General features: G+C 37.7%; 1 protein-coding gene across 4 annotated transcripts; it reads right to left on the bottom strand.

The window, feature by feature from the left end:
- Window positions 1-393: 393 nt before the first annotated feature.
- Window positions 394-25,671, bottom strand: LOC124172444. Of its 4 annotated transcripts, none has more exons than XM_046551884.1 (6): window positions 25,591-25,671; window positions 25,227-25,427; window positions 24,964-25,101; window positions 14,377-14,493; window positions 13,021-13,093; window positions 394-2,179 (listed from the first exon to the last, which is right to left on the bottom strand). In XM_046551884.1, the coding sequence occupies exons 2-6, from the start codon at window positions 25,392-25,394 to the stop codon at window positions 1,455-1,457; spliced, it is 1,221 nt and encodes a 406-aa protein (XP_046407840.1). In that variant the 5' UTR covers window positions 25,395-25,427; window positions 25,591-25,671; the 3' UTR covers window positions 394-1,454. The 4 variants fall into 4 exon arrangements, with proteins under 4 accessions (XP_046407840.1, XP_046407841.1, XP_046407843.1 ...); XM_046551885.1 differs by having other exon boundaries at window positions 25,526-25,597; XM_046551887.1 differs by lacking the exons at window positions 24,964-25,101; window positions 25,591-25,671 and having other exon boundaries at window positions 25,227-25,513.
- Window positions 25,672-25,907: the final 236 nt, after the last annotated feature.

Genomic DNA, 25,907 nt, shown 5'->3' on the forward strand with positions numbered 1-25,907 from the left:
GCAATGAAAGCTTTCAACCATGAAGATGGTGATATTTCAGTTAAAATCATGGCACCTAAAGGGCCGTCACCTTCATTCTCTTGGCCAGAGAGATATGATGTTTGCTGGTGCCACAAGGGCACTTATTGTGTGTACTTTATTCTCATGCAACCACAAGCTCTAGGAGGTCATACTACTTCTTGAGGGAGGAAGTGGACAACAGAAAAAAAAATATTTAGACTTTGTGAAAAACAATGAAACATCTTAGAATGTGGTCAGCCAGTTAAAAAGAGAAGGCTCACTTTCAAATCAATTCGTAAGGTCATTAATTTAATTTTACTGTTTTTGCCTTAATTTCCAATGATATAGAATGACTAAATGAAACATTGAAAATAAGCATTAGGATGAAGTACCTCAGAAATTTCTCAATTCAAATGATTTGATGACGGTTCCCTTTGACATTTGATAATGTACATTCCTGTGATGTAAATACATCTGGGAATGAACTGTATTTGGTCTTTGGACACAGGTTACAAGATATGTAGAATGTAATAGTGTACAATGGATCATGCAGTTTTTTTTATTAAAACTCCCTCTGCTCTGCGTGTCTCTGTCATGCGTGTGATTTCATGTGTGTGACGAGGTGGCTTTTTCTAACGAAAGACTTGGCACATTTGCTACAGGAATATCGTTTCCCTCTGGTGTGCGTTTGCATGTGCCTGTAAATGGTGCTACTCTGAGTGAACATGGTCTCTGTCATGCGTGTGATTTCATGTGTGTGATGAGGCGGCTTTTTCTAACAAAAGACTTGGCACCTTTGCTACAGGAATATCGTTTCCCTATGATGTGCGTTTGCATGTGCCTGTAAATGGTGCTACTCTTGAGTGAACATGGTCTCTGTCATGCGTGTGATTTCATGTGTGTGATGAGGCGGCTTTTTCTAACAAAAGACTTGGCACCTTTGCTACAGGAATATCGTTTCCCTCTGATGTGCGTTTGCATGTGCCTGTAAATGGTGCTACTCTTGAGTGAACATGGTCTCTGTCATGCGTGTGATTTCATGTGTGTGATGAGGCGGCTTTTTCTAACAAAAGACTTGGCACCTTTGCTACAGGAATATCGTTTCCCTCTGATGTGCGTTTGCATGTGCCTGTAAATGGTGCTACTCTTGAGTGAACATGGTCTCTGTCATGCGTGTGATTTCATGTGTGTGACGAGGTGGCATTTTCTAACGAAAGACTTGGCACACTTGCTACAGGAATATCGTTTCCCTCTGGTGTGCGTTTGCATGTGCCTGTAAATGGTGCTACTCTTGAGTGAACATGGTCTCTGTCATGCGTGTGATTTCATGTGTGTGACGAGGTGGCTTTTTCTAATGAAAGACTTTGCACACTTGCTACAGGAATATTGTTTCCTTCTGGTGTACGTTTGCATGTGCCTGTAAATGGTGCTACTCTGAGTGAACATGGTCTCCATCATGCGTGTGATTGTATGTGTGTGAGGAGGTGGCTTTTTCTAATGAAAGACTTCTTCACACCATTAGAAGTCATGGAGGAGATGGTGTCACAAGTACTACTACTTTCTCTGATTGATACAAGGGTTTTGTGAGATTCATTATACCCCATCGATGATTCTGCACTCACATCACCATTGTCAGCACCAAAATGGATATCCAGGTGTTTAATGAGCTCAATTTTTGTGTCAAATGCATCTATGCAGTTGAAACAATGATAATAATTATCATTAGGTCTATAACTACTCCCAGGACTTTCCATCAAACTACAAATTATCTCTTCTTTATCTTCCTTGACTGCCTCAGTACCAATTCTTCTGTTTTCACTTATTCTGACAAACCTAAGGGAATGTGGGATCTTTGGTGTATCACAACCACTTCTATTCCCAACAACAGTCACTTCAGCTCCATCTCTACTGATTTTAGATTCTGAACAGAATTGTCCATGGATAGGAAATGAGCAAGATGTCATCTTATCAGGATGAAGAGCGTCAAATTTTTCCAAGTCTTTATCCATAACATTCCCTTCTGACCCTGTATGAGATCCTTCGGTCTTGGATTCAATAACTGTCACCAACGCTGAGGAAGCTACACAGTTATCGCTTGGATCAACCCTTGGATGCCTTTCTGCCAGTGGATAGGATGTTGATGTTGTCTGCATAGGAACTCTGTCCGGAGCTGGGAGCCCTAAAAAGAGTTTCACATTAAAACTATCAAACTCACACATAAAACCTATGAAAAGTTCACCAAATTTTAAAAAGCCCTAACCGCCCTTACCTATCTTTAGCTAGAGATTTATGATGGGTAGTAAAATGGCCTTTTCAATTGATCCCTACACTAGCTGCTATACAAGCATAAATGAAGACATGCTTCATTATGTACTTCATATCTGGCTTATAATGGAAGAGGAAAAATGAAATCAGGCCCAATTTTAAGACTTGTTTACACAGAAGATAATCTCAGTTAAATGATTTTTCTTTTAACCAACTACTTTGGGAGAGACAAATATTTTTCAGACTACATTAATTCCCTACAATTTCAAAGATAAATTTTGTGGAAACAAAGGTATGCATTCATAAAAATCATTGAATATTTTTATTTTCCACTTTTTGCAAGAACACAGTAGACCAATGCACTTTCATAACACAATACTCTGATTAATTCCATTGCCCGAGGCCTATTAATATGGGTTGGATTTTTAACAGTTTAGGGCTGATGCTGACAATTTATGACAATATTATATTTATATATCAGGAGTAGCCACAGTGAAAACTTTACAGAGTCACACACAACAAACATTCTATACGCAATTCGTCAGAGAAAAAAATTGGCATCATAATCTGATCTCCCGATTTCCAGTCGAATGACTTTTTCCTCTGGCAAAAATTTCTGGTTTGCACAATTTGTGCATTGCAGGTATCTACATTTCCCCGTGGCTACCTACATTAGGCAATAGCAAACATGTTTTATTGTTCAATGTTAGAGCTTTGATCTCCGCCTGTGAAGCAGTGCACATGAATGGGAATGTTAGTCACATAATATTATCAGCAGTCCACATCATCATTTTCGGTATGGTGCACACATTTCCGCAAAAATGCCTTGGTTGCTTAACTGGCAAAAGCACTTTACCAGAATGCGAGAGATATGGGATCGAATCCCATTCAAGGCAATAGGGTGGTTTCCTATTATTTTTTATTGCCTAGATCGAAAGATTATTACTCCTGGAGTACGAATTTCACGCTTTTAGATTTTTAAATGATGATATCTGTTTTTCACGATTAAATGAAAAGTGAAAATTTTCAAGCACGCGAAAAAGCGACGGCTAAGTATTAATGCTTGGAAAACCCCATGTGGCGTCATTCTGGTTCCTGCTGTCGCTGTGTGAGGTGACCTCGGGGCAAGGCTGTGAGCACTGATACGACGCAGTATGCTAGCAGGTTGCAGAGTACCTTACTAGCTGGTAGCACTTGGCTTAAATAAGGATTATTAATACCTTATCAAACGAAGAAAACTTTCCGACCTTTGGCAGTTTTAATAGGTGTTTATTAAGACATGTTTCCCTGAGCTCTGAGCCTCATGCATGCATCGGAAAACCTCAGACGATGTAGAACTCCTATCTACTCGTATAGAAACTAGGTCCCTGTGACGTCATGTCGAGTGGCATCGAGTGGGCGCCAATCTGGCCTTTTTCAAATGAGTATAAAATTGACCATTGCCATTCGTCTAAACCGGTACTTCTGAAACCACATAATTTGTGTATTATGAATACACTAATGGTGGGTAACGAATAGCAATGAATGCCTTTCGTTTTCTTTAATGAAAGAAACTACCCTATTGGTTCTTCCTTAGCGGAATTTTTACTGGACATAATAATAATTAATCACTTTGCAACCTATATCACTAGTTGCCTGAAAGTGGCCACGAATTGTGCAATATTAAATCGAAATTCTCTGCACCTTTTCTGCAAAAAAGAAGGGGTGCATCTACCAGGATGAATCAAGCCCATTTAAAATCACTGCTTAGCCTTTTTCTTGAGTAAGTATGTTGCAAAATCTGCTAAATTTCCATATTTTGACCCTTTTAGACCACTTTGGAAAGTACCAAGAAATGCAGCCATTTTTTTCAGGTCGTCAATGGATAGCCTATATTCAAATAATCTGAATTTATTATGATAATTAACCCCACTCTTCTGAAGCGATACTCACAAGCCAATCAACGTTTAGAATTTTGAATTTTACCAAATGAATTTCTTCAGCTCAGAGAACACTAAAGCAATGCACAAATAGCCAAATCCAAATGCAATCGAAGTGAAAAAATAAACTTAACGATCATAAAGTATTGGCGACTCAAATCACTACTAGCGGCGCTAGTGTAGGTGACATAATTTTCCAAAATGGAGGATACATTGGTGAGATAAAGTTTGTTGCTAGAATAGATTGCAACGAGTTTTATATGGCTACTTAGCTCCAGCATTTGTTATATTTTTTTCTTAATATCTATCGAGTTCATAAGTATCGTATTTGCACGTCACGGTACACTCCATCACCTGCTGCTTACACTTTTACCGGTAGTTGGCGTCTTCCGGACTGGAATCGCGAATACTATCACCCATTTCATTTGAACTTTTAATGTCTGACCTCAATTAGGGTTAAGATGCAAAACTTACATTATACACGAAAGGCGTTTGCTCCTTAAACAGTATTACAGAGAAATGTCTTCGTTACGAAATCCTATGGACTGTCGAAATTCCTTTCGTTAACCCTTTCGAGATGGTGGAGTTGATAACCTCCTGGAGTCCTGCAGCCTGAGGGTTAATTCTACAAATCTGTCGATATCCTTGGGCATATGCAACACACTTTAGTATATCTTACATAACTGGCCACCATGTCTTATCTGACCTCATGTTTCTGCATAGAATCTCTAGCGGTTCTCTACGGACAAACGAAATTCTCCCTCTTTTCCGTTTTCATATTCCTCCTCGCCCCTTACGAAACAACTCTCTGCTTCACATTCCGCGATTCCGTCTCTCCATCTCTCAACGCTCTCTGTTCTACCGAATCCCCTCCTTGTTTAACTCCATAGCTTCAAAAATCCCTTCCCTGTACCTATTTTCCTCTGACACTAGTTACAAAGCCACCTTGAAATGCCAGCTCAATAATTCACCATTGTAATCAATAGTGCCCCTTCTTATGTTTATTAATTTTGTTTTCTGTTAGTTTTTATTTTTTGTGCTATTGTTTGTTATCTTTTACGAATTATTTATTTCAAGAACAGCCAATGCAAGCGCCTTTGTGCCGTTTTTGGTGAGGAAATAAATAAATAAATTAACACAGGATGATACAGTGTGCCTTGGGGAACAGAGATTCAAGGGGGTCAAGATTTAATTATTTCATTTGCCATTAGTACTTTGCGTGCCATGGACGTAATGTTACATCCTGTTAATCTTTCTGAAGATTGCCATGGACATAATATTATGTCTTTCTATTAAATTGGCTTTGTATGAGTGAAGCTGTAATATTTCGCCTGTGGTACTTTTCCAATTTACTGCTTAGTGGTTCTGTTATTTCAAAAATAAACTGCTCGATTGAAAAAGAGTTCACTTTACGTCTTGAGGATGAAAAGTCCTCTGTAGCTACCGGTATCCTTATCTTAGGCCACTTTGTATGAAATTCTTTTGCGGAAAGAACCGTTCATTGAGGGTGCAATGACCCTTTTTGTCATTCAGGATTTATAATGCTTTGCTGGGAAAAATGCTTTTTTATGATTTCCATGCTTTCAATTGTTCAAATTGAGCGTAATAAAACAATTATTATTATGCATGTTATGGCAGTTAATCATAAGTTGCAACTTTTTTTATTTTTTTCAAAAACAGTAGGTTTTCATTTTTAAATTATACATTTAAGAATTAGCAATAAATGTTATTCAACTCATTCATAAAGAAGAGAAAAGTCCATTTTTACTGAAATACACATCGATATAAATATATTTTTGATGCTAATGTTTTAAAAAATGTACGAATTTAGTAAAAATGGCTGAAATTTTCAGTGGGGCTTTAAAATTAGCTTCCGGCACTCAAAGTGTTAATTAGGTTTAACTAAATTTTTGCCAACAAAAAGTAGCTCAAAAGAGAGAATGGGGATGCGGAAAGGATCATTTGTTTCTGCTTTGCTTTGTGCGCCGATGTTTCTGCTTTGTGGGGCGCAAGACCCACCACCAAAAGTGTAAGAAAGAGAGACCAATGCTTTCAAATAAGTTTTCCCAGCAAATGGACAATGGCAAGATAAGTAAATTCCTAGGAAATACGAGGATTCGTTGAAATTGTTTCCATCGTGAATGCGCTGCGAACAGCAGGGAGCTCTCTCCTTTGGAGAAGGGATAATCCTGGTAGGGCTCCCTGTGGTGAGGGTGCCTTTTTTGCTCTCAGCCATTAGGTTTTGGTTATTGGTTATTTTCATCACCTCTGCAGTGAGCATTCAGTTTATGCGATTTTTTCCCTACATTCGCTCTCCAGAAACAAACAAGTCATTTATTTAAAAGATCAATATATATTATAAACTATATAAAATATTCAATATGTATGAACTTGGTTTTATGGTCATATTTTTCTTCTTTCTTTCAAATCTTTTCTTTTTCTAGTAGTAATGAAATGTTGTGGTGTGTTCCCATGAGTATAATATGTCCTTGGTAATTACGGAGGGATAGAAGACCCACCACCGATAGTAAATAAATAGTAATAGAGACCTATACGTTCTAATAAGTTTCCCCGGCTATTGGACAGCAAAGATAAATAAATTCCTAGGAAATGCAAGGATTCATTGGAATTGTTATCATCGTGAATACTGCAGGGATCTCTTACTCTATCGGAGAATCTGGGTAGCAATCCCCGTGGTGAGGGTGCCCAGTCCTAGAAAGATGCCTTTGTGCTATCTGCCTTTAGGTTGGGCCGAGTTCAAGCAACTGCAAGGAAAGGACGAAAATAAAACCTGAAGGAAAGGCAGCCAGTGGCAAGAAAATCTGGTCAAATGTTGAAAAACGTAATTCCCGCACACATCCATGCAGACCTTTCGAAAACGTTCCAGCAGTTTAAGGGTTAATAGGGTGGTTTCCTAATATTTTTTATTGCCTAAATTGAAAGATTATTACTCCTGGAGCACGAATTTCACGCTTTTAGATTTTTAAATGACAAAATCTGTTTTTCACGATTAAATGAAAAGGGAAAATTTTCAAGCGCGCCAAAAGCGCCGGCTAAGTATGAATGCTGGGAAAACTCCGTGTGACGTCATTCTAGTTCCCGCTGCCACAAGTGAGGTGACCTTGGGGCGAGGCTTTGAGTGCTGATACGAAGCAGAGTACCCTGCTATCTGGTAGCACTTGGCTTTAGTAAGGATTATTAATACCTTATCAAACGAAGAAAACTTTCCGACCTCTAGCAGTTTTAATAGGTGATTATTAAGACATGTTTCCCTGAGCTCTGTGCCTCATGCATGCATCGGAAAACCTCAGACGATGTAGAACTCCTATCTACTCGTATAGAAACTAGGTCCCTGTGACGTCACGTCGAGTGGCATCGAGTGAGTGCCAATCTGGCCTTTTTCAAATGAGTATAAAATTGACCATTGCCATTCGTCTAAACCTATAATAACCTAAAACAATAATTTGTATATTATGAATACACTAGTGGTGGGTCACGAATCACAATCAATGCCTTTCATTTTCTTTGATGAAGGAAACTTCCCTATTCTATAAATATGTCAACATCCTTGGTCATATGCAACACACGATGATGCCGTGTGCCTTGGGGAACAGAGATTCAAGGGGTCCCCAATGCATACCAATGAAAGGTGAATTGCAATGCAAACGCTGAAACTGAAACATTGGTGGCTTTCAACTGGGTGAAGTGCTTTCCAGAGGGAAAAGTCTAAGCTTTTCCTCATAGCATTATTCAAACCAAAGAAACTTGTTCTTTATTGTGAAAAATGTTTGGGAAACTTACTTTTACCCTTTCGAGACGGCAGAGTTTCTGTCTTAGCATGACTGCTGTACTGAGCCCCAAGAGGCTCCTCTTTCTCGTGGTACAGAAAATGTTTGGAGTACATTCGTTAAGAAGGGTCTAGCGGATTATTACACTCTCTGAGCTCCAACCTTTTTCGATCCCTCCCAGCAGGAACTCTGAATTATCTTGGACTCCAACTGTAGTTGTGTTTCCTCCTTTCCAGGTTTACGCACCTACCTGGGGCATTGGTTTGCAGTCGACTTATGGATTGCTTATATGTATTTGGCACATGGATAATTATTGCTTGCAGGTGAATTGCAGACTTTGAATAGATTTCCTCATTTTTTTCTAACCATTGTCAAATTTTAAACAAAGTTTAAAGGTCAATATTAATGCATTTAACAGCACCAATTGCATTTTGCTATTTATACAGAACTTGAGATACAAGTTAATATTTATCATAGAATTTTGTTTAAAATTGTAAATGCTGCTAAAAAAACAAAGAATTCAACTCTTAGTTTATCTGTCTTGAGAAAAGAACTAATATTTATTAAAAATGTGACAGGATAAACAATTGTATGACTTAGGTCCCTTATTGCTAAGAGGGAAAATATAGGACAAAGGGTCTGGGTACCTGCTCCCGGATTTAGCGGGTAAAGCCTAAACCCAGCAGTGTTGGGTCCCGAAACAAAGAAGTTTTACACCCCCGATCATCATTAAAGGGGGAGTTAGGAAACATATATATTTTGGGCATTCGTTCCTTTGTGCAAAAACGCTCTGACGAAAATATGCAGCTTTTGTCTCCCAGGTCAAGAAACGCCCACACGTATATTTTAGTCCTTAGTAGGGAAAAGGTTGAACTGAAATTTCGTTACATGGGAAATACATTATACAGGAAATTTTGTACAAGGAATGGAACAAAATTTCATTATACTGAATATTTCCATACACTGGCGTTCGTTATAAAGACGTTTCACTGCACCACCAATGGCAAGGTGGATAAACAATCGGTCTTAACTTTTAGCTGATGAGAAAAAGTAAGTATGGTCTGGACACCCACTATCATAATACTGCACAACAATATTCAGTTGTTCCGAATGGAGAAAGAGTCAACCATCTGGTATATCCACCAGCAGCACCAAAAAAAAATACAATTATGTGCAAGTATGCAGGGTCACCACACAAGCAATGATAAAGCACTGACAGGTAATTGATGGAAGGTTATAAGGAAAAAAAGAAACCATTTGATTGAAAGAAACCTGTTAATTCAGTTCTAGCACGTATGGACATGAAGTACATTTACACAACAATCTGAGTGAAAGGCTTTAATTTTTTGAATTGCTCAACTATAATCATATAGGTAATTCCTCTGCAGTCCAATCAAGATAAATCTACAGAAATAGTCAACCTTTTGGGTAGACTCAACTTTTAACTTTAGGTTTAGTTAACCTTTTCTCTACCGTACATGTATATATACGTGTGGACGTTTCCTGATCCCGGAGACCACGGGCGTATATGTACGTGTGAGATTTTCCCGGTCAAGAAAATGAAACCCGTATATATACGTTTTCTAGCTTTCCCCCTTTCAAGACGGTCGTGGGTTTAGGTCGCCTTTGTCTCGGGACCCAACCCTTTGGGGTTTAGGATTAACCCTCCGAATCCGGGAGCAGGTACCCGGACCCTTCGTCTTTTATAACCCCTCTCAGCGGTAAGGGACAGCGGTCATACAATTCTTTATAGAGTCAATTTTCGAAATAAATATTTGTTCATTTCTCAAGAAATATAAACTAAGAATTGAATTGTTTGTCTTTTGAGCAGCGTTTACAATTTTTAAACGACATTCTACGACAAATATTAACTTATATCTCGAGTTATGTATAAACATCAACATGGAAATTGTTGCTGCATTAAATGCTTTGATAATGGCCTTAGAACTTTGTTTAAAATTTGACAATGCTCAGATAAAAATGAGGAATTATATTCTATGTCTGTAATTTACGTGCAAGCAACAATTATCCATTTGCTAAATACATATAAGCAATACATAAGTTGACCGCGAACCAATGCCGCAGGTATGGTCGTAAACCCGGAAAGGAGGGAGCACAAGTACTCTCGGAGTCCGAGATAATGCTGAGTCCCACCGTGAAGGGGTCGATAAAGGTTCAGCGAGACCCTTCTTAACGAATGCCCTCCAAAAATGCTCCATACCACGAGAAAGAAGAGTCTCTTGGGGCTCGGTGCAGCAGTCAAGCTAAGACGAAAACTCCACGGTCTCGAAAGGGTTAATTAATCAGCATATGATTCAAGAAAAATCGAAAGAAAGAGCCAATATTTTTGGTAGACCCACAGATTTTATCAATTCTTTAGCATAAGATTCAAAACAAATCGAAAGAAAGAGTCAACCTTTTTGGTAGACTCAAAATTTTCAACATTTCCACAGCATAAGATTCGGAAAAAATCGACAGAAAGAGCCAACATTTTTGGTTAACTGAACAGTTAACTTCAGATTTGGTTAATTTCTCATGTTTATGATTCAAAACAAACCAACAGAAAGAGTAAACCTTTCAGGTAGACTCAAAGCTAAAACATGATTTTGGATGATTCCATAGTAGGAGATTCTAAAAATAATCAACAGAAAGATTCAACTTTTCACGTACACCCAAATGTAAACAATGATTTTGGATGATTCCTTAGCAGGAAATTGCAAAAATAATCGACAGAAAGAGTCAACCATTTAGGTATACTCATCTATGAGCTATGAATTTGGTTAAACTCTCAGTAAAAAAAAACTCAAAACTAATTGACAGAAATAGTCAACCTCTTAGGTAGAATCAACAATGAACTTAAGATTTGTTAATTGCTCATTATGATTATTATAATAAATAGACTGAAAGAGTATTTTGAGAATTAAGAGAAAGATTTTGTTAGACTCCACAAGTGGCCCTATGTACTTTCACAGAGTTGTTTATTTTTCCATATTGGTGCTGCTGTCAGGTATACCGGATGGTAGACTTTTTCTTCACTCTCTAAAACTGAACAATATCAAGGTACTGCAGCATGTAAGGTTTTGAAATTAAGTTGAGCTATTTCATAGATGGAACAATTTCTTTCCCAGAGTTAACTTCCATTTCCCATCTTATATCCACGTTAATTTACATGCATTGTTCTTACACGATTTATGCTGACACCACTGACAAAGTGAAAATGGAATAAGACTGAGCCCATTTCAAAGTTTCATGCTTATTTTTCCCTTAATTGGAAAATGAACAAAATCAAAGCTAATTTTTACTATGATTTCACCAAGTTGTGCTAGACTTTTCTAAGAACTGTCGGCACAGTATTGACACTGACATCTCACACTACATATGGGTGTTTTGCTGTTTTTTTTACACACAAAACATAAGGGTTACACATTTTTAGAAGTAAGGTGTAGATACTACATGAATCTTTGACTCCCAAAAATGCTGCATTTCACAAAACAGCAAACATAAATTTGCTCGTCCTTGTACAAACTAGTGAAATACTCTACAGAATGAAAAATTAACCTATGTCATGAAATATCAATAGAAAAGCAATTGATATAAGCACGCAGGAGTAAGTGAAGATAAGTTTTCTTCCCAGCTCAACTCATAAGTGAAATTATGAAAAACAGAAAGTATGGATACATGAATAATAGGGTAAATTCCTTCATCAAAGAAAGTGAAAGGCATTTATTGCGATTCGTTACCCATTATTAGTGAATTCATAATATACAAATTATTTGGTGTTAGAAATCCCAGATTATACGAATGTTAATGGTCATTTTTAACCTAATTTGAAAAAGTTCAGATTGGCACCCATGCAATACCACTCCACGTGACGTCACAGGGACCTAGATGCTATGAGAGTAGTCAGGAGTTTGATATCATCTGAGATTACCAATGCATGCATAAGGCACAGAGCTTAAGAAAACATTTCTTAATAATCACCTATTAAAATTGCCTAAGGTCGGAAAGTTTCCTTCAGTTGATAGGGTATTAATAATCCTAATTTAAGCCAAGCTTTACCTTCTAGCAGGGTACTCTACGCTACGGCCATGCTTGGCAGCAAGCAGCCTGCATCGTAGCGGCATTCATAGCCTTACACCCAGACAGCCTCACACAGCAGCAGCCAGAGGTCACACCAATTCTTCCCAGCATTCATACTTAGCCGTCCTGTTTCCGCGAGCTTGAAAATTTTCCCTATTCATTTAATCGGGAAAAATGGATATTGTCATTTAAAAATCTCGTGCTTCAATTATTTAAATATTGTCATTTAAAAAGCCTGAAATATGTACTCCATAAAATACAAATCATTTGGTTTTATATATTCCTGTTTATACCAATGGCAATGGACAACTTTAACCTCATTTGAAAAAGGCCAGATTGGCGCCCATGCTATGTACTTCCATGTGACATCACAGGGACCTAGTTTCTATATGAGTAGATAGGAGTTTTACATCGTCTGACATTGCCAATGCATGCATGAGGCACAGAGCTCAGGGAAACATCTCTTAATAATCACCTATTAAAATTACATATTGTGGGAAAGTTTCCTTTGTTTGATAGGGTATTAATAATCCAAGCCAATAATAATTATTTAAGCCAAGTGCTACCTGCTAGTAGCGTTATCCACTACCTGCTAGCATCCTGCATCATAGCCTCGCACCAAGGTGTCCTCACAAGGTGGCAGCCGGAACTAGAATGATGTCACACAGATTTTTCCCTGCATTCATACTTAGCCATCACGTTAGGCGTTTTTGCGAGCTTGAAAATTTTCACCATTGATTTAATTGCAAAAAATAGTATCGTCATTTAAAAATCTCGTGCTTTATTAATTTAAATATTGCCATTTAAAAAGCGTGAAATATGTACTCCAGAAGTAATTATCTTTTGATTTAGGCAATAAAAAATAATAGAAAACCAACATATTCAGGTGTTTTATCCTTCACAATCAGTTACAGCACTCTCTCTCCACATATATATAGAGTTATTGGCTAGCTGTGGACAGCACTCACCTCCTGAATCCATCTTAGACTTATGGGTCATGGTACAACTCTCAATCAGCTCTCCATCCTCGGCAAATGAAGGCTGTAAGAAAGTATCAACACATGAATCATGTATGGAAGGGAACATCATAACTATTTTAGAAAGTGATAAACTAAAACTGTCTTGTAAAATATACAACAACAGACACCCGAGAATCCAGGTTGCAGATTATCCGTGCATGATTTTCACTTTAGCTCAATTATTTCTGCGATCTTTATAAAAAGAAATCAAATGCAAAATCATCGGAATTACGGCATTCATGCTAGGATCACCGGGCTTATTAATTCCGTTAGAATTCCCTTCATGAAACGAAAGCGATTGCATGCAAGCTACATTCACGGAAGCACCTTTTTCTTTTTTTTCAAGCTTCGCAGTGCGCGACCATGCTCCGTGACCAACCAGCTCAGGACACGTCCCATAGCAGTTGCAACCTGGGCAACATGATGAGATGTGACTTGGTGGCGTGGTGCCTGGAAGTATTGTTCCGACGTCGAGCAGTGGTTTTGAAGCATTCGTGCAAACCACTTTTCAGTACCTGTGATCACACTGGCGCGAATGTGTGGTTTTCGAAACCAGGCCTTACATGGAGCATTTTAATACGAGGACAACCATGTTATCGCTGCTAAAAATATCGCGATCTGGCAAAGAAAGCTCTCATTGACTCTAGGAAGGACTCCAAAAGAACAGAAAAGTTGCATATATAATAATTTATTGTTTGTTCTAGGTAAATTATGAGCATTGCAAGACATTTTAAGTGAAAGTTTGGGTTATCAATGTTCTCCGATTATTCGTGCCGTCTCTCCCCATCATTAGCCGAGATAATCGGGACTGTACTTTACATCAAAATTTGAAATTTTGGTCAGAACTATTTTTTTACAAATAAATTCTATCTTCAACACACTGAGGATATTCAAAATTGACTTGTACAGTAGCTCTGACCTTGACGTTAGTGTTTTGCCACATAATATCATCAACTAAATATTCTAATCATTTATGCTAAGTTAACAAATATGAATATTACTCTTAGTAATTTCATTGCTTAGTGGAAAATTTAGCAGTCTGCACAGAAGGAACCTAAAATATTACTTACCAATTTAAAGTCATCTAGAAAATCCCTTGGTAGAAATTCTACAGGTAAAATATTGGAAGATGGCAATCTTTTAGAAAATCAAAATATCGCAGTCAAAAAAAGAAGAAAAGGAAATTTCTGTCCACACTACAAGGGAAGAACTTCAAAAATTCTGCATGGTGAGTTTTGATTAACAAATTAAGGATTTAGATTAACAAAACAAGGGTTGAATTGATTACATGGATTTCATGCTTACCTTGGAATTCTTGAGAAATGGCTCCTTCTTCGCCCCCGCAAGCTTCCCGTTGTGGTCTGTCAAGATAGCTCTTGTGCCCTCAGCATCCAAGACATTCTCTGGAGAGGCAGTTTTGACCTGGGCCAAAAACAGAGACGCAGAAATATACCAAGAAAGAGATAAAGAAATATACAGGATGCCAAGCCAATTGAAGCAGAAAAATTCATGCATAATTTTCGGTTTTCCAGGGATATTTTGACCCTTCAGTGGCACAGCAAATAACAAACAGCAGCGGGATGCGTGAATTTTGTAGAGATAATATGAAAAAAATCAACATCCAATACATTAAGTCTAGTGATGTGGCTTGGTCACGTAGTAGACTTCTTGAAAGATACACCAAGGCAAAAACAATTCCAGGCACAAGAAATTTTCATCATTTTGTGCCTTTACCGGATGGAAAAGTCACAGCAAAGTTCACTGGCCTGGATAATGAGCACAGCATTATATTTGATTTTTGTTCTGAAAGTGGATTTTCCAGATAATTTGGCTGCTGGTTCGTATGCAGCTTGTACTTACAGCAAGCAGTGTGGTACATTGGACTAGTGGAAGCTCTTAACCATGAAGAAGGTGATATTTCAGTTAAATTCATGACACCTAAAGGGCCCTCACCTTCATTATTCTCTTGGCCAGAGAGATATGTTTGCTGTGTGCCACTAGGACACATATTGTGGGTGCTTAGGTAATTTTCCTGCAACCACAAGCTCTGGGTGTCATACTACTTATTGAGGGAGAAAGTGGCCAACATTCAAAAAGAATATTTAGACTTTGTGAAAAACACTAAGACATCATAGAATGCGGTCAGCAATTTAAAAAGAGGAGGCTCACTTTCTAATCAATTGGTAAGGTTGTTCATTTAATTTTACTGTTTTTACCCAAATTTCCAATGATATAGAATGACAAAATGAAACATTGAAAGGGTGAAGTACCTGAGACATTTCTCAATTCAAATGATTTGATGACAGTTCCCTATGACATTTGGTAATGTACTATCATTTTCAAAAGTATGTAGACACCCATGAGCTCCACTTCACTGATGTGGTAGGGTCGGTAAAACCTTGGAAGGTTGGCACATTAGGTAACCTGCATTCCCCACACATACGCCACCAAGAGCCGACAAGGACGGGCACGGGGGCGATCGGGATAGCGAGACAGGAGTCAAACTACAGGCTCAAATGCCATAGCTGATAGAATCCACAGAGGAAACTCACGTCCATGCACAGGTTGGGTAGTCGGAGTGTTTTCTTGCGGGCTCCGTGGCAAGGTTTTCCCTATCTTTAGATTCATATTTGGACTCGCCATTAACCTCTCACAAATTCGTGGCTCCGTAGACCATTAGGATTATTCTGTGCGCAGTAGATGCGGTATAGTTGTAGGGGAGTTCGAATCCAAAGTGATTACATTTTTTTGTCATTTTATAAAAGAATCATTGTTAACATCAACGCAGTAGACACAGTTGACTTAAGAAAAAATCAATACTGATTTTTTTAAAGGACTTAATTATAAAAATTATTAATTAATTATGGTGACTCTATATATATCTAAGTTAACATATTAATTTCTGTACGGATTTATTCACAGTGAATAAATAAGCTAGGGAGGTGGCAGTGGTTGTGTCCTCGTGTCTTTTCGGATAATTACTGCCAAATCTCCATTGAATAAAATTCCTACTCTTAGTAACTACAATTTTCACTAAATAACCAAATACACTCATAGTTGAAATCATTTTGAGAATGCTAGAGCAAAACAAAAAGTCGCAATTCGATTGATAAAGATACTTTTCAAATTTATAGTACTCGATTATGAAAAAAAGAGGGAAGTTAGGAGAATGAAAACGCAAAACGCTGTCCTACCAGTGGGTGTGCGAATCAAGGTTATCTATAAGGACCAGGTGGGAATAAATTGCTATAAGAACGCTGTAACACCAATTAATCCAACGACTATCTAGTCTTTGGACACAGATTAAAAGGAATGTAGAATGTAATAGGGTAAAATGTATCATGCAGTTTTTTGTAATTAAAAAATGCTCTGCTCGAATAGTTCAGATAGCACAAAATTAACAATACAAGGGGGAGTGCATTCACATGATTGCTTATGTGTTTCCTACTCTAAGAGCCAGTAGCGTACTCTATAGTGAGATAATGCATGCTCCAATATTGTTTAATCATAAGTATAAGCTTATATTTCTCTAAATTGTGTAATATCAATGTGCATTGAAGAAGAGCCATTTTTTCCCGTGGCCATGAATGAGTATTTTTTTTTACTAAAAGGAACGTTCGACACACGATTTTTTTTCATTAGGATCATTGCTCATACATTAATGATAACTTTAAACTGAACCATGAGTCTGTATTCGCATGGGCGTTCCCTGGGGATGCTGACAGTGAAAAATGGTACAAGCAAGATTTTTTAAAATTTATTATTTTGCAGCTGAATTACTTCATGCAGAGAATATTTAATGATAATCGTGGGATCATTATGGACCACTTAGCTTTAGAAAAAAATCATGCCTTTCCATCTCACAGGAATGGAGTTATGGAAGAAAATAAAAATCACAATGTGTTGCACGTTGCGGCACTTAAGGGGTCACGCCCAAATTTCAGTTGCTCATATTTCATTAACAATTGCAAATTGGAGACTAAAATTGTACACAATCTATAGTTATACCAGGATGTATGACCATGGCAAGTTTAATGAAAATCCGAGTCGGTGGTGTCATTTGGTCAAAATATTGGTTGATTTGAAATGGAATGACCCATAAGGGCTCCCTCCTTTCGGGGTTTATAACCCAACCAGCTATATTAGTTTGCGGCCAATCATGCTTTGTTTACACGAATTAGCTATATGGATAATTGTTGCTTTAATGTAAATTGCAGACTTCAAATTGAATTCCTTGTGGCGGTGGGGTAAAGTCCTCGCCTGCCAAACCGAAGGTGGTGGGTTCGAATCCCGCCTTGGTAGGTGATCCCTACCCAGGGCATGGATGTTTGTGCTGTACTTTGTTAATATTGGAAACCCTCGTTGTAAAAGGCTGTTATGTGCTGTTTACGGGGGATGTGATAAATAAATAAAAATAAATAAATTCTGAGAGTTGTCAAATTTTGAATGAAGCTCTACTGTCAATATTAATGCATTTAATGCAGCAACAATTTCCATGTTGATGTTTTTACTGAAATCGAGATATTAGTTAATATATAATGTAAGATTTCATTTAAAAATTGTAAACCCTGCTCAAAAGACAAATAATTCAATTCATAGAATATATTTTTTTAGAAAGGGGCAAATATTTATTTTACAAATTGACTGGATAAACAATTGTATTACTGCGGACCCTTACTGCTAAGAGGGGATATGTAAGATGATGGGTCCAGGTACATGCTCCCAGATTTTGAGGGTATGCTATAAACCCTGCTGTGTTGGGTCCCGAAACAAAGACATCACACACCCGCGACCGTCATAAAAGGAGGAGAGCTAGGAAATGTACATGTTCGGCATTTGTTTGCATGGGTAGGAAAATATTCAATGAAAATATACGGCTTTTGTCTCCCAGGTCAAGAAACATCCTGATGCATATTTTTGTCTGTATTTTAGTAGGGAAAGGGTTAATCATGGTAAGGTAAATTTATAAATTAAGCAACGAATCACGAGTTGATATATTAGACCTCACCCAAAAAACATTAGGAAGATTTTTTTCCTCACGAGCCGGCCCAAAAATGGGGTTGAATGGGATACTCAAAGGCAAGGCATACACAAGTAAATACGGCATGTGTTTACAAGGCGGCTGAGCTTAAAGCCACCAAGTGCGTCCACCGGGTTGCGGATGGTGGGTCGACCTTTAGATATAGAGGTTAGCTGCGAGATAAGCGAGTTCTCTCGTCGAATAAGCAGTCGTGGACAAAAAGCGGCAGTGTTCTGAGGGGGTATTGGGCTACCCTTGGGTAAGGTAGACCATTTAAAAGATACCAAAACCTGTGAAGATACCGTGACTTGGCAACTGGGGGCCGCCAACAATTATGCCTCTCATCACCCGGGGGAGAGGGCAGCAGCTCTTCTTCACATGTGCGAAGGTGGAGACCATAATGGTTGGTACAGCAACACACATTCCACTACGGGCGTGGTAACATTTACTTAACGGCTGTAGTACTGCGATGTGGAAGGCAAGGGGAAACCACGACATTATCATCCCGAGGAGTCGCAGCTACTCCACTCAATTTATATAATGACATGATGTGAAAGAGAAGAAATACGTAGGTGTGAAACGATTAGCTGATAGGAGAATAGAGTGGCAAGCTGAGTCAAACCAATCCTAGGATTTTTGACCAATGATGATGATGATGATGTTTACAAGGACAAGAATTAGGTTCAGGAAATAGGACATTGCATTTAAAATTTAGATTTATTGAATGCAAGCACAGAGGCTGCTTCGGCCTCGTAAGTAGATGTTGACATCACCTGGATTTCTATTCCTCTTAACCCTTAACCAGTGACGTGCAATTCTTGTTACACTACCAGTGACGTGCGGTCTGGAAGACCGCAATAAATCAAAAATTCATTAAATATTGCTACGCCATTTTTATTGTTTTGTTTAATTTTTCTTTGAATGCTTAACTATTTTAAAACTTATATTAAAATTTTTACACTCCCAATACGAACGAATTTGTCATAAAAATTGTGATTTGAAGCAGGATCAAAAAACTGATGCAAAAACACTTGACTTATAATTATTATATTTATGTATCAATATTTTGCCAGATTCAAAAAAGGCCTTAAATGTTAAAGTTGGAAGGCTGAGTAGTAAGTAGCCATGAAATTTATCCCGCTTATTGCTTTTCTTGATGCATTCTTAGTAAGTGATGTGCGGTCTATCAGACCGCTAATTGAGTTCAATTGCAAATTTACAGAAATTAATAAAAGAAACGTTAAATTTTAAGAGTGGGATGTCCTTGTTATGCAAAAATATGAAGCTAACGAGAATTATAGATATTTTGAAGTCTTAATTATGAAAATATTCATAATTTTAGAAACGCAGCGGTCTCTCAGACCGCATGTCACCGGTTAAGGGTTAATCATAGTGTAATTAATTACTTACTATATTTAATTTTAATCCATTATAGTTTTTTTAATCTTCCTAGAGTCAAGAGTGCTAGAAATTTCGATTCTGTTGTCTTGTATGAACTTACACATTTAGATGTGGCTGTTTAATTCTATTAACCCTTTCAAGACAGTGAAGTTTTCGTATTAGCATGACTGCTGTACTGAGCCTTTTTTCTTTAAGAGACTCTTCTTTCATGGTTCCCACCCAAACTGAAATATGAAATTCAAGTTTTTTTCCAGGTTCTCACGGTCTAGATGTCTTCAAATTCACGGTTTTTAAATAAATCATTTTAGGCAGAAATATTGATCACGTAAAAATCATCCGCCTCAGGTTAACTAAAAATTTAACAAATGCAACAGACGCAGTGAATGCAAACGCAGCTATGAAAGTGTTATCTCTCCTGACGTCACGTATCGTTTGCGAGCTCCCGCTAAAGGTTGTGAGCGGAAAAATGGAGGGACCAGGGTGCCAGGGAGTTAAGAAGAGTCTGAATTTTCGCAGCTGTTAATGAATACTTTGGTTGCCAGTCTTCCCGCTTTGGTACAGCCTTAAGGTCAACGTGTCATCACAGAACAAACGGTCCAATAATTGCGCTCAGAATACACGTATGCAGATAAATGCGTGGACAGGGTTTTTGCGCATGACTGACCTTGAAACATGATCGACTCATCAATTTTTTTTTGCTCTTTCAATCATATTTCAAAAATCATGTTTAAGAGATTTTTAAGGGTATGTGACGAAATTCACGGCTTTTTTTCACGGTTTTTCTAGAAGATTCCAAATTTTCACATGGCACATGTCTCAACGCCGAAATCCAAGATTGAAAATTCGACCACCTCTATCATGGACAATCGAAATCGTTTATTCCTTGGAATTGTTTCGACACATGAAAATTCCAAGATAGCCAAAAAATCAATCGAAAAATCTAGTATCTTGCGTTTCAAGGAATTTGTCCTGCGATGACTGCAAGTTGGTCAAAAAAATTCTTTACGTAGTGCCATAAGAAAAGCATGGGGCACTTTAAAAAAATCATAAAAAATAGTAAATATCAAATCATGGCAATGACAACTACACCAAAAAATCAACCAAAAAATCTAGTTTATGTCAAGGGAATGTCATGTTCCTCACATATTTAGAAACACATTATAAAAGTGAAAAAGTTTTAACCCCATAAGGCTCCCATGTTAATTCAAGTCGATATATCTCGGCACGGTTTTTTCACGGCAGACAAAATTCACTGCTTATTCACGGATTTAAGATTTTCACGGTTGAGTGGGAATCCTGTTCGAACACTATTTTGGCCAATATTGGTTTAAATATTGATGCGTGGCATAAGGAACGTAACGCCCAATATTTTTAAAAGTATTGCGTGCTGATTCATTGGTCAATAAATTGGAAAGTTTCATACAGGCTTTACAATGGACGCACAAAAAATCCATCACAGATGCCTTTCAGGACTAAATGTCCTTTGCACACACATCAAATATCCAGATCGTTGTAAACATATATGAACAAGAACCGAATAACTTGCAAAATTTCTCAGTAGTATATCATTCCACAATTTAAAATGGACATCCAAAGGGGTTCATGGAGGAATTAATTTATGATGTGGTAGAATATTGACATCTTATTCACGGTTTTAAGGTTTTCATGGTGGAGTGGGAACCCTGTCTTCCCCTGGTACGGAGCATTTTTGCTAGACATTCGTTAATAAGGGTATCCCGGATAATCACAAGCTCTCAGCTCCAACCTTTTCGACCCCTCCCAGTGGGGACTCTGCATTATATTGGACTTTGAGGGTAGTTGTGCTCCCTCCTTTCCTGGTTTACAACCCTACCTGCAGCATTGGTTTGCGGTCAACTTATGGATTGCTATTCGTGCGTAGGTTTCCGCGGCGTTGTTCACGATGACTGCTAATTTCCGGGTTCTCCAGCCGTTTCTGTCGTTTATGGTTGACTACAGTTTCGGAAGCCATCCTGCTTCCGTCTTCTGGTCGAAGGTGAGAAGTTTTAATTTTTTGCCGTCTTATATAGCACTGGTCGATCTCCTCCTGTGCGCTGATTGGTCAGAACTCTCTTCCAAATGTTGCTGATTGGGTAGCCGTTGTCCCTGTAAATATTTTGTCTTTTGTGAATTTCAATTGCTTCCCTGATTTGCCTTGGGTAGTAGCGACTCTCTTTTGCCACTATCTTTGCTTTTTCAAATTCAATGTTATGGCCGGCCTCACTCCAAACATGCTCTGCAATGGCTGACAAGTGCAGTTGTTTTTTATTGGTAGCTCTCACATGCTCCTTCATCATTGTCGCCATTCCTCGGCATGTTTTGCCAACATATGATTTTCCGCAGGAGCATGGGACTGTGTACAGTGTACACGCCTTCGCATAGTGCCTGCGGGATACGATCTTTTAGCCCAGGTACAATGTTTTGTATCTTGGTCACGCAATTGAACCTTGTGACCACGTCATGCTTCCTTAGTATCCTAGCAAAACATTCTGACACTCCTGCTATGAATGGAATTGTAAGCCGTGCCGCAGATTTGGTCAATTCCTCCTCCTCTGTGGCCTATATGAGACGGCAAAAAATGAAAACTTCTCACCTTCGACCTGAAGACGGAAGCAGGATGGCTTCCGAAACTGTAGTCAACCATAAATGACAGATGCGGCTGGAGAACCCGGAAATCAGTCATTATGGATTGCTTACATGTATTTGGCACATAGATAATTGTTGCTTGCACATACATTGCAGAATTGGATTCCTCATTTTTGTATCTGAGCATTGTCAAATTTTAAATAAGTTCTATGGTAAATATTAACGCATTTGATGCAGCAACAATTTCCATGCTGATGTTTATACAGAACTCGAGATAACAGTTAATATATATTGCAGAGTTTCGTTTAAAAATATTAAACGCTGTTCAAAAGACAAAGAATTCAATTCATAGTTTATATTTCTTGAGAAAAGAAGAAATATTTGTGTTTTGAAATGTGACTGGATCAACAATTGTATGAACGTGGTACCTTACCGCTAAGAGGGGTAATATAAGACTGGGTACCTGCTCCCGCATTTCGAGGGTAAAGCCTAAACCCAAAACAAAGAAGTTTTACACCCCCGACCATCATAAAAGGGGGAGTTAGGAAATGTATATACTCGGCATTCGTTCATTTGCGTAAGAAAACCTCTGATGAAAATATTTGGCATTTGTCTCCTGGGTCAAGAAACGTCCATGTATATATATTTTCATCTTTAGTAGGGAAAAGGTTAAGCTACTTCAATAAAAATTATGCCAAACATATTTCATAATTATGTCAGAAAATGGGTGTTAAGCTGGAAACAAAAGAATATTAAATTCCAGGTTGGAGTAAATATTCATGCATAATTTTGAATCTCGTTGTTAATGTTATGTCTCACCACATTTCAGGGATTTTTGTGGTTATGTTGGTGAAAATTAGAGTTTCTCTAATAGTGAAGTTTCTGCTATTTTTTAATTTCATTCGGTGGGCTTCAGAAACTTGTTTGTGAGGTGTTTTTGTTAAAAATGCGTTTCACTTGGGTGGTGCCATGATTCAAAGGAAACGCTGGGACTGGGCCTAAAGTTCAAGTTTTAAGCTTTCTAACAGATTATGAGTTGAAGAAGTGTATTTGGGCGATAAGAAGAGACAATTTCACCCCTACGAAAACATAAAGGTATGTACCCTCTCTGCCTGAAATTACTTTGACGTAATTTCCAGTTAGAAGGGGCTTCGGGATGTTGATGAATGTCTCCAGGATTTAAGGTGGTGATTTAAAATATTGCAGCAGCATTTCATTTGAAAATTGTTGCATTTCAGTTGCCTTTTTTGGATTCTGTCGTTCGGTCAACGTGTGGTTGAAGGTGTTACTAGAAATAAGCAGCCAAGTTAATAGAGTCGAATACTCTTTCTTAGCTTGCCCTTTGATGTGTTATGCATCGGCTTTCATCATTTCAAAATATCTTATGCTCTAGTTTTAAATATAAAATTATTGAGGTATACAATTATTTCATATTTTTATTAGCCTAGTCATTTGATTTCTCATGCGGAAATGCCATAAATTGGAAATGAAATGCCCGAGTAATTTACATGGTATTTTCTTATTTTTAATTTTAGGTATGTCAGCTTCACTTAACACCTTGTGATATCAAAAAATAACCTGTGGCATTGGACGAGAAGAGGGGGAAGACGATTCGTGTTGAATTGAAGGTGCCCAGATTGGTGGAGGGTGCCATTACTTCAGTTACCAAATTATCATATTGATGACGGAGGGACATTGTAGTACAAGAGACTTATAGAACTAAAGTGGACGTGGATTTATTATTTTTGTCAGTGGTTGTTGTGATAGTGGACATACATTGGAGAAACTATGGAAGAAGGTTATTAGGGCTTATACCAGAGCTCTTTTAAATAATTTTTGTTTGAAAGAGAATAAGAATAATTATTCCTCCCTCTCCCCTTATAATAGCTCTGACCTTGACGTTAGTGTTTTTACCGCATAAAATCATCAACAATACATTCTAATCATTGATGCTAAGTTTACAAATATGAATATTACTGTTAGTAATTACATTGCCAAGTGGAAATTTCATCATTGCACAGAGGAGGAATCTTAAATATTACTTATCATAAATCCAGGGACTTAAAATTCACACTCACTTCCTAAATTTCTTGCTTTTCCTGGTCACTGGACATAAAATTATTATTTAAATTTTTATTTATTTATATTTTTATTAAAATTGTTTATATTTATTTGTGATGAACATTAGATAAATTCATGTTTCTTATGTTTTATATGCACAATAATGCTGTGCATATGAATGAACTCAGGATTGAATGACTGCGTGTACTGCCCTTGAAGACGCCATTCAGTGAAAAACTTCAGTTTTACCCAAACTTCCAATGTCCATGAAAAATAACTAGTGGAGAAGCCCTAGCAAAATTTTACATGGTTTCATCCCTACATGGAAGGAAAAAATTGTAAAGTTTTATCAACACCCATGCCGGTGGGTGTTATGCCTGGATGAACTGACATGAAATGATCTAACCACATAGCCAAGGATTCACACAGTCAGAAACATAGTTTGTGGAAAATTGAACCTGTTTCACTAATTCCGTCGACCATGAACGAGGGCTTTCCATTTAACGTAATACAGATGCTTAAAAAATGGTGGTGCCCAAAAGCTTTTGAACTCTGTTTTAAGTTCGCCTTTAGTATATGTTGGATTTCGAAGCTTTATGCAGTCACAGAACATTATTGATATTTTTCCTATACGTAGTGATTAACCTTTTACAACATCGAGACAATTCTAGCAAATTTAGGCTGTAAACTAATGAGTCAGCAAGCAAACAAATCCTCAATAGTTTTTTAATCCTGTCGACACAAAAACATCATTTTATATTCCGCGTCACTTGCCGCATACCATGAGGAAAATGAAAAGTACTCACCCTGGGAGTTATTCTCGACGAAATTTCTCTCAGTTCTGCGTCCGATTCAAAACAAATCTTCTTGAAATCACTGAGTTCCGTGAGTTTTTTAACACATAATGGACACACGATGGCGGGCAGGCCATCTCCCACAGAAACCTGAGATAGCAATCAACACGCTGGACGTCAAGAGAATGCGAAATCATCAAGGGAAATCTGTTCATAAGCGGAATGAAATAATAAATATTATAATGAAAATCTATAAAATGATACATTCCACTTACTTGTAGACCGACTAAATCATGTAAGGCATCCTTCACAGTAATTTTGTATGCTATATTTGAAGAGAATATGCTATAAAAATTATGATTCTTCTTCATACAAAGCCTGCACATATTACCCTCGGAATTACTATCTGACGAATCCCAGTCAATCCCGGCGGTAATACTCATTTTTCACAGCAATCTTTCATTCAATCTTCAAATCTGTTCAAGAAGAACAAAATCATCAACACAGCACTGGCTTTGCTAAAATTCCAACAAGTAAACAGCATTTCCTTAGATGATGTATGAAAATGTCATACAATTGAATGCTCATGGTCTCATGGCTCATGAATGCTCAAGACAACAAATAATAACTGACAATTACCTCAAAAATAAATCACACTGGGTACAAATTACTTTCACGATCATTGTTTATCAAAGCTATGATAAGCAAACAGGTAGTGTACTGATTGTTTAGTTGAGAAGTACACCATCAGAGGCACGCTTACAGCGCAGGCCTTTTGCCCGTTTGAAGACCAACGTGTAAAAGGAAACTGAGTACTTTTTCGTCAAAGCAAAAATGATTTAATTTCTATAATAATGTTTTTTTTTTTACGACGGAATATTTTTCAGATATAAATCTTCAAACGTGGGTAAGTGGCCTGCTCTCTAAGGGTGCCCCTACGGTGAAAATTAAAACTA

This window comes from Ischnura elegans (assembly GCF_921293095.1).
Source record: "Ischnura elegans chromosome 13 unlocalized genomic scaffold, ioIscEleg1.1 SUPER_13_unloc_1, whole genome shotgun sequence".
Classification (NCBI taxonomy): Eukaryota; Metazoa; Arthropoda; class Insecta; order Odonata; family Coenagrionidae; genus Ischnura; species Ischnura elegans.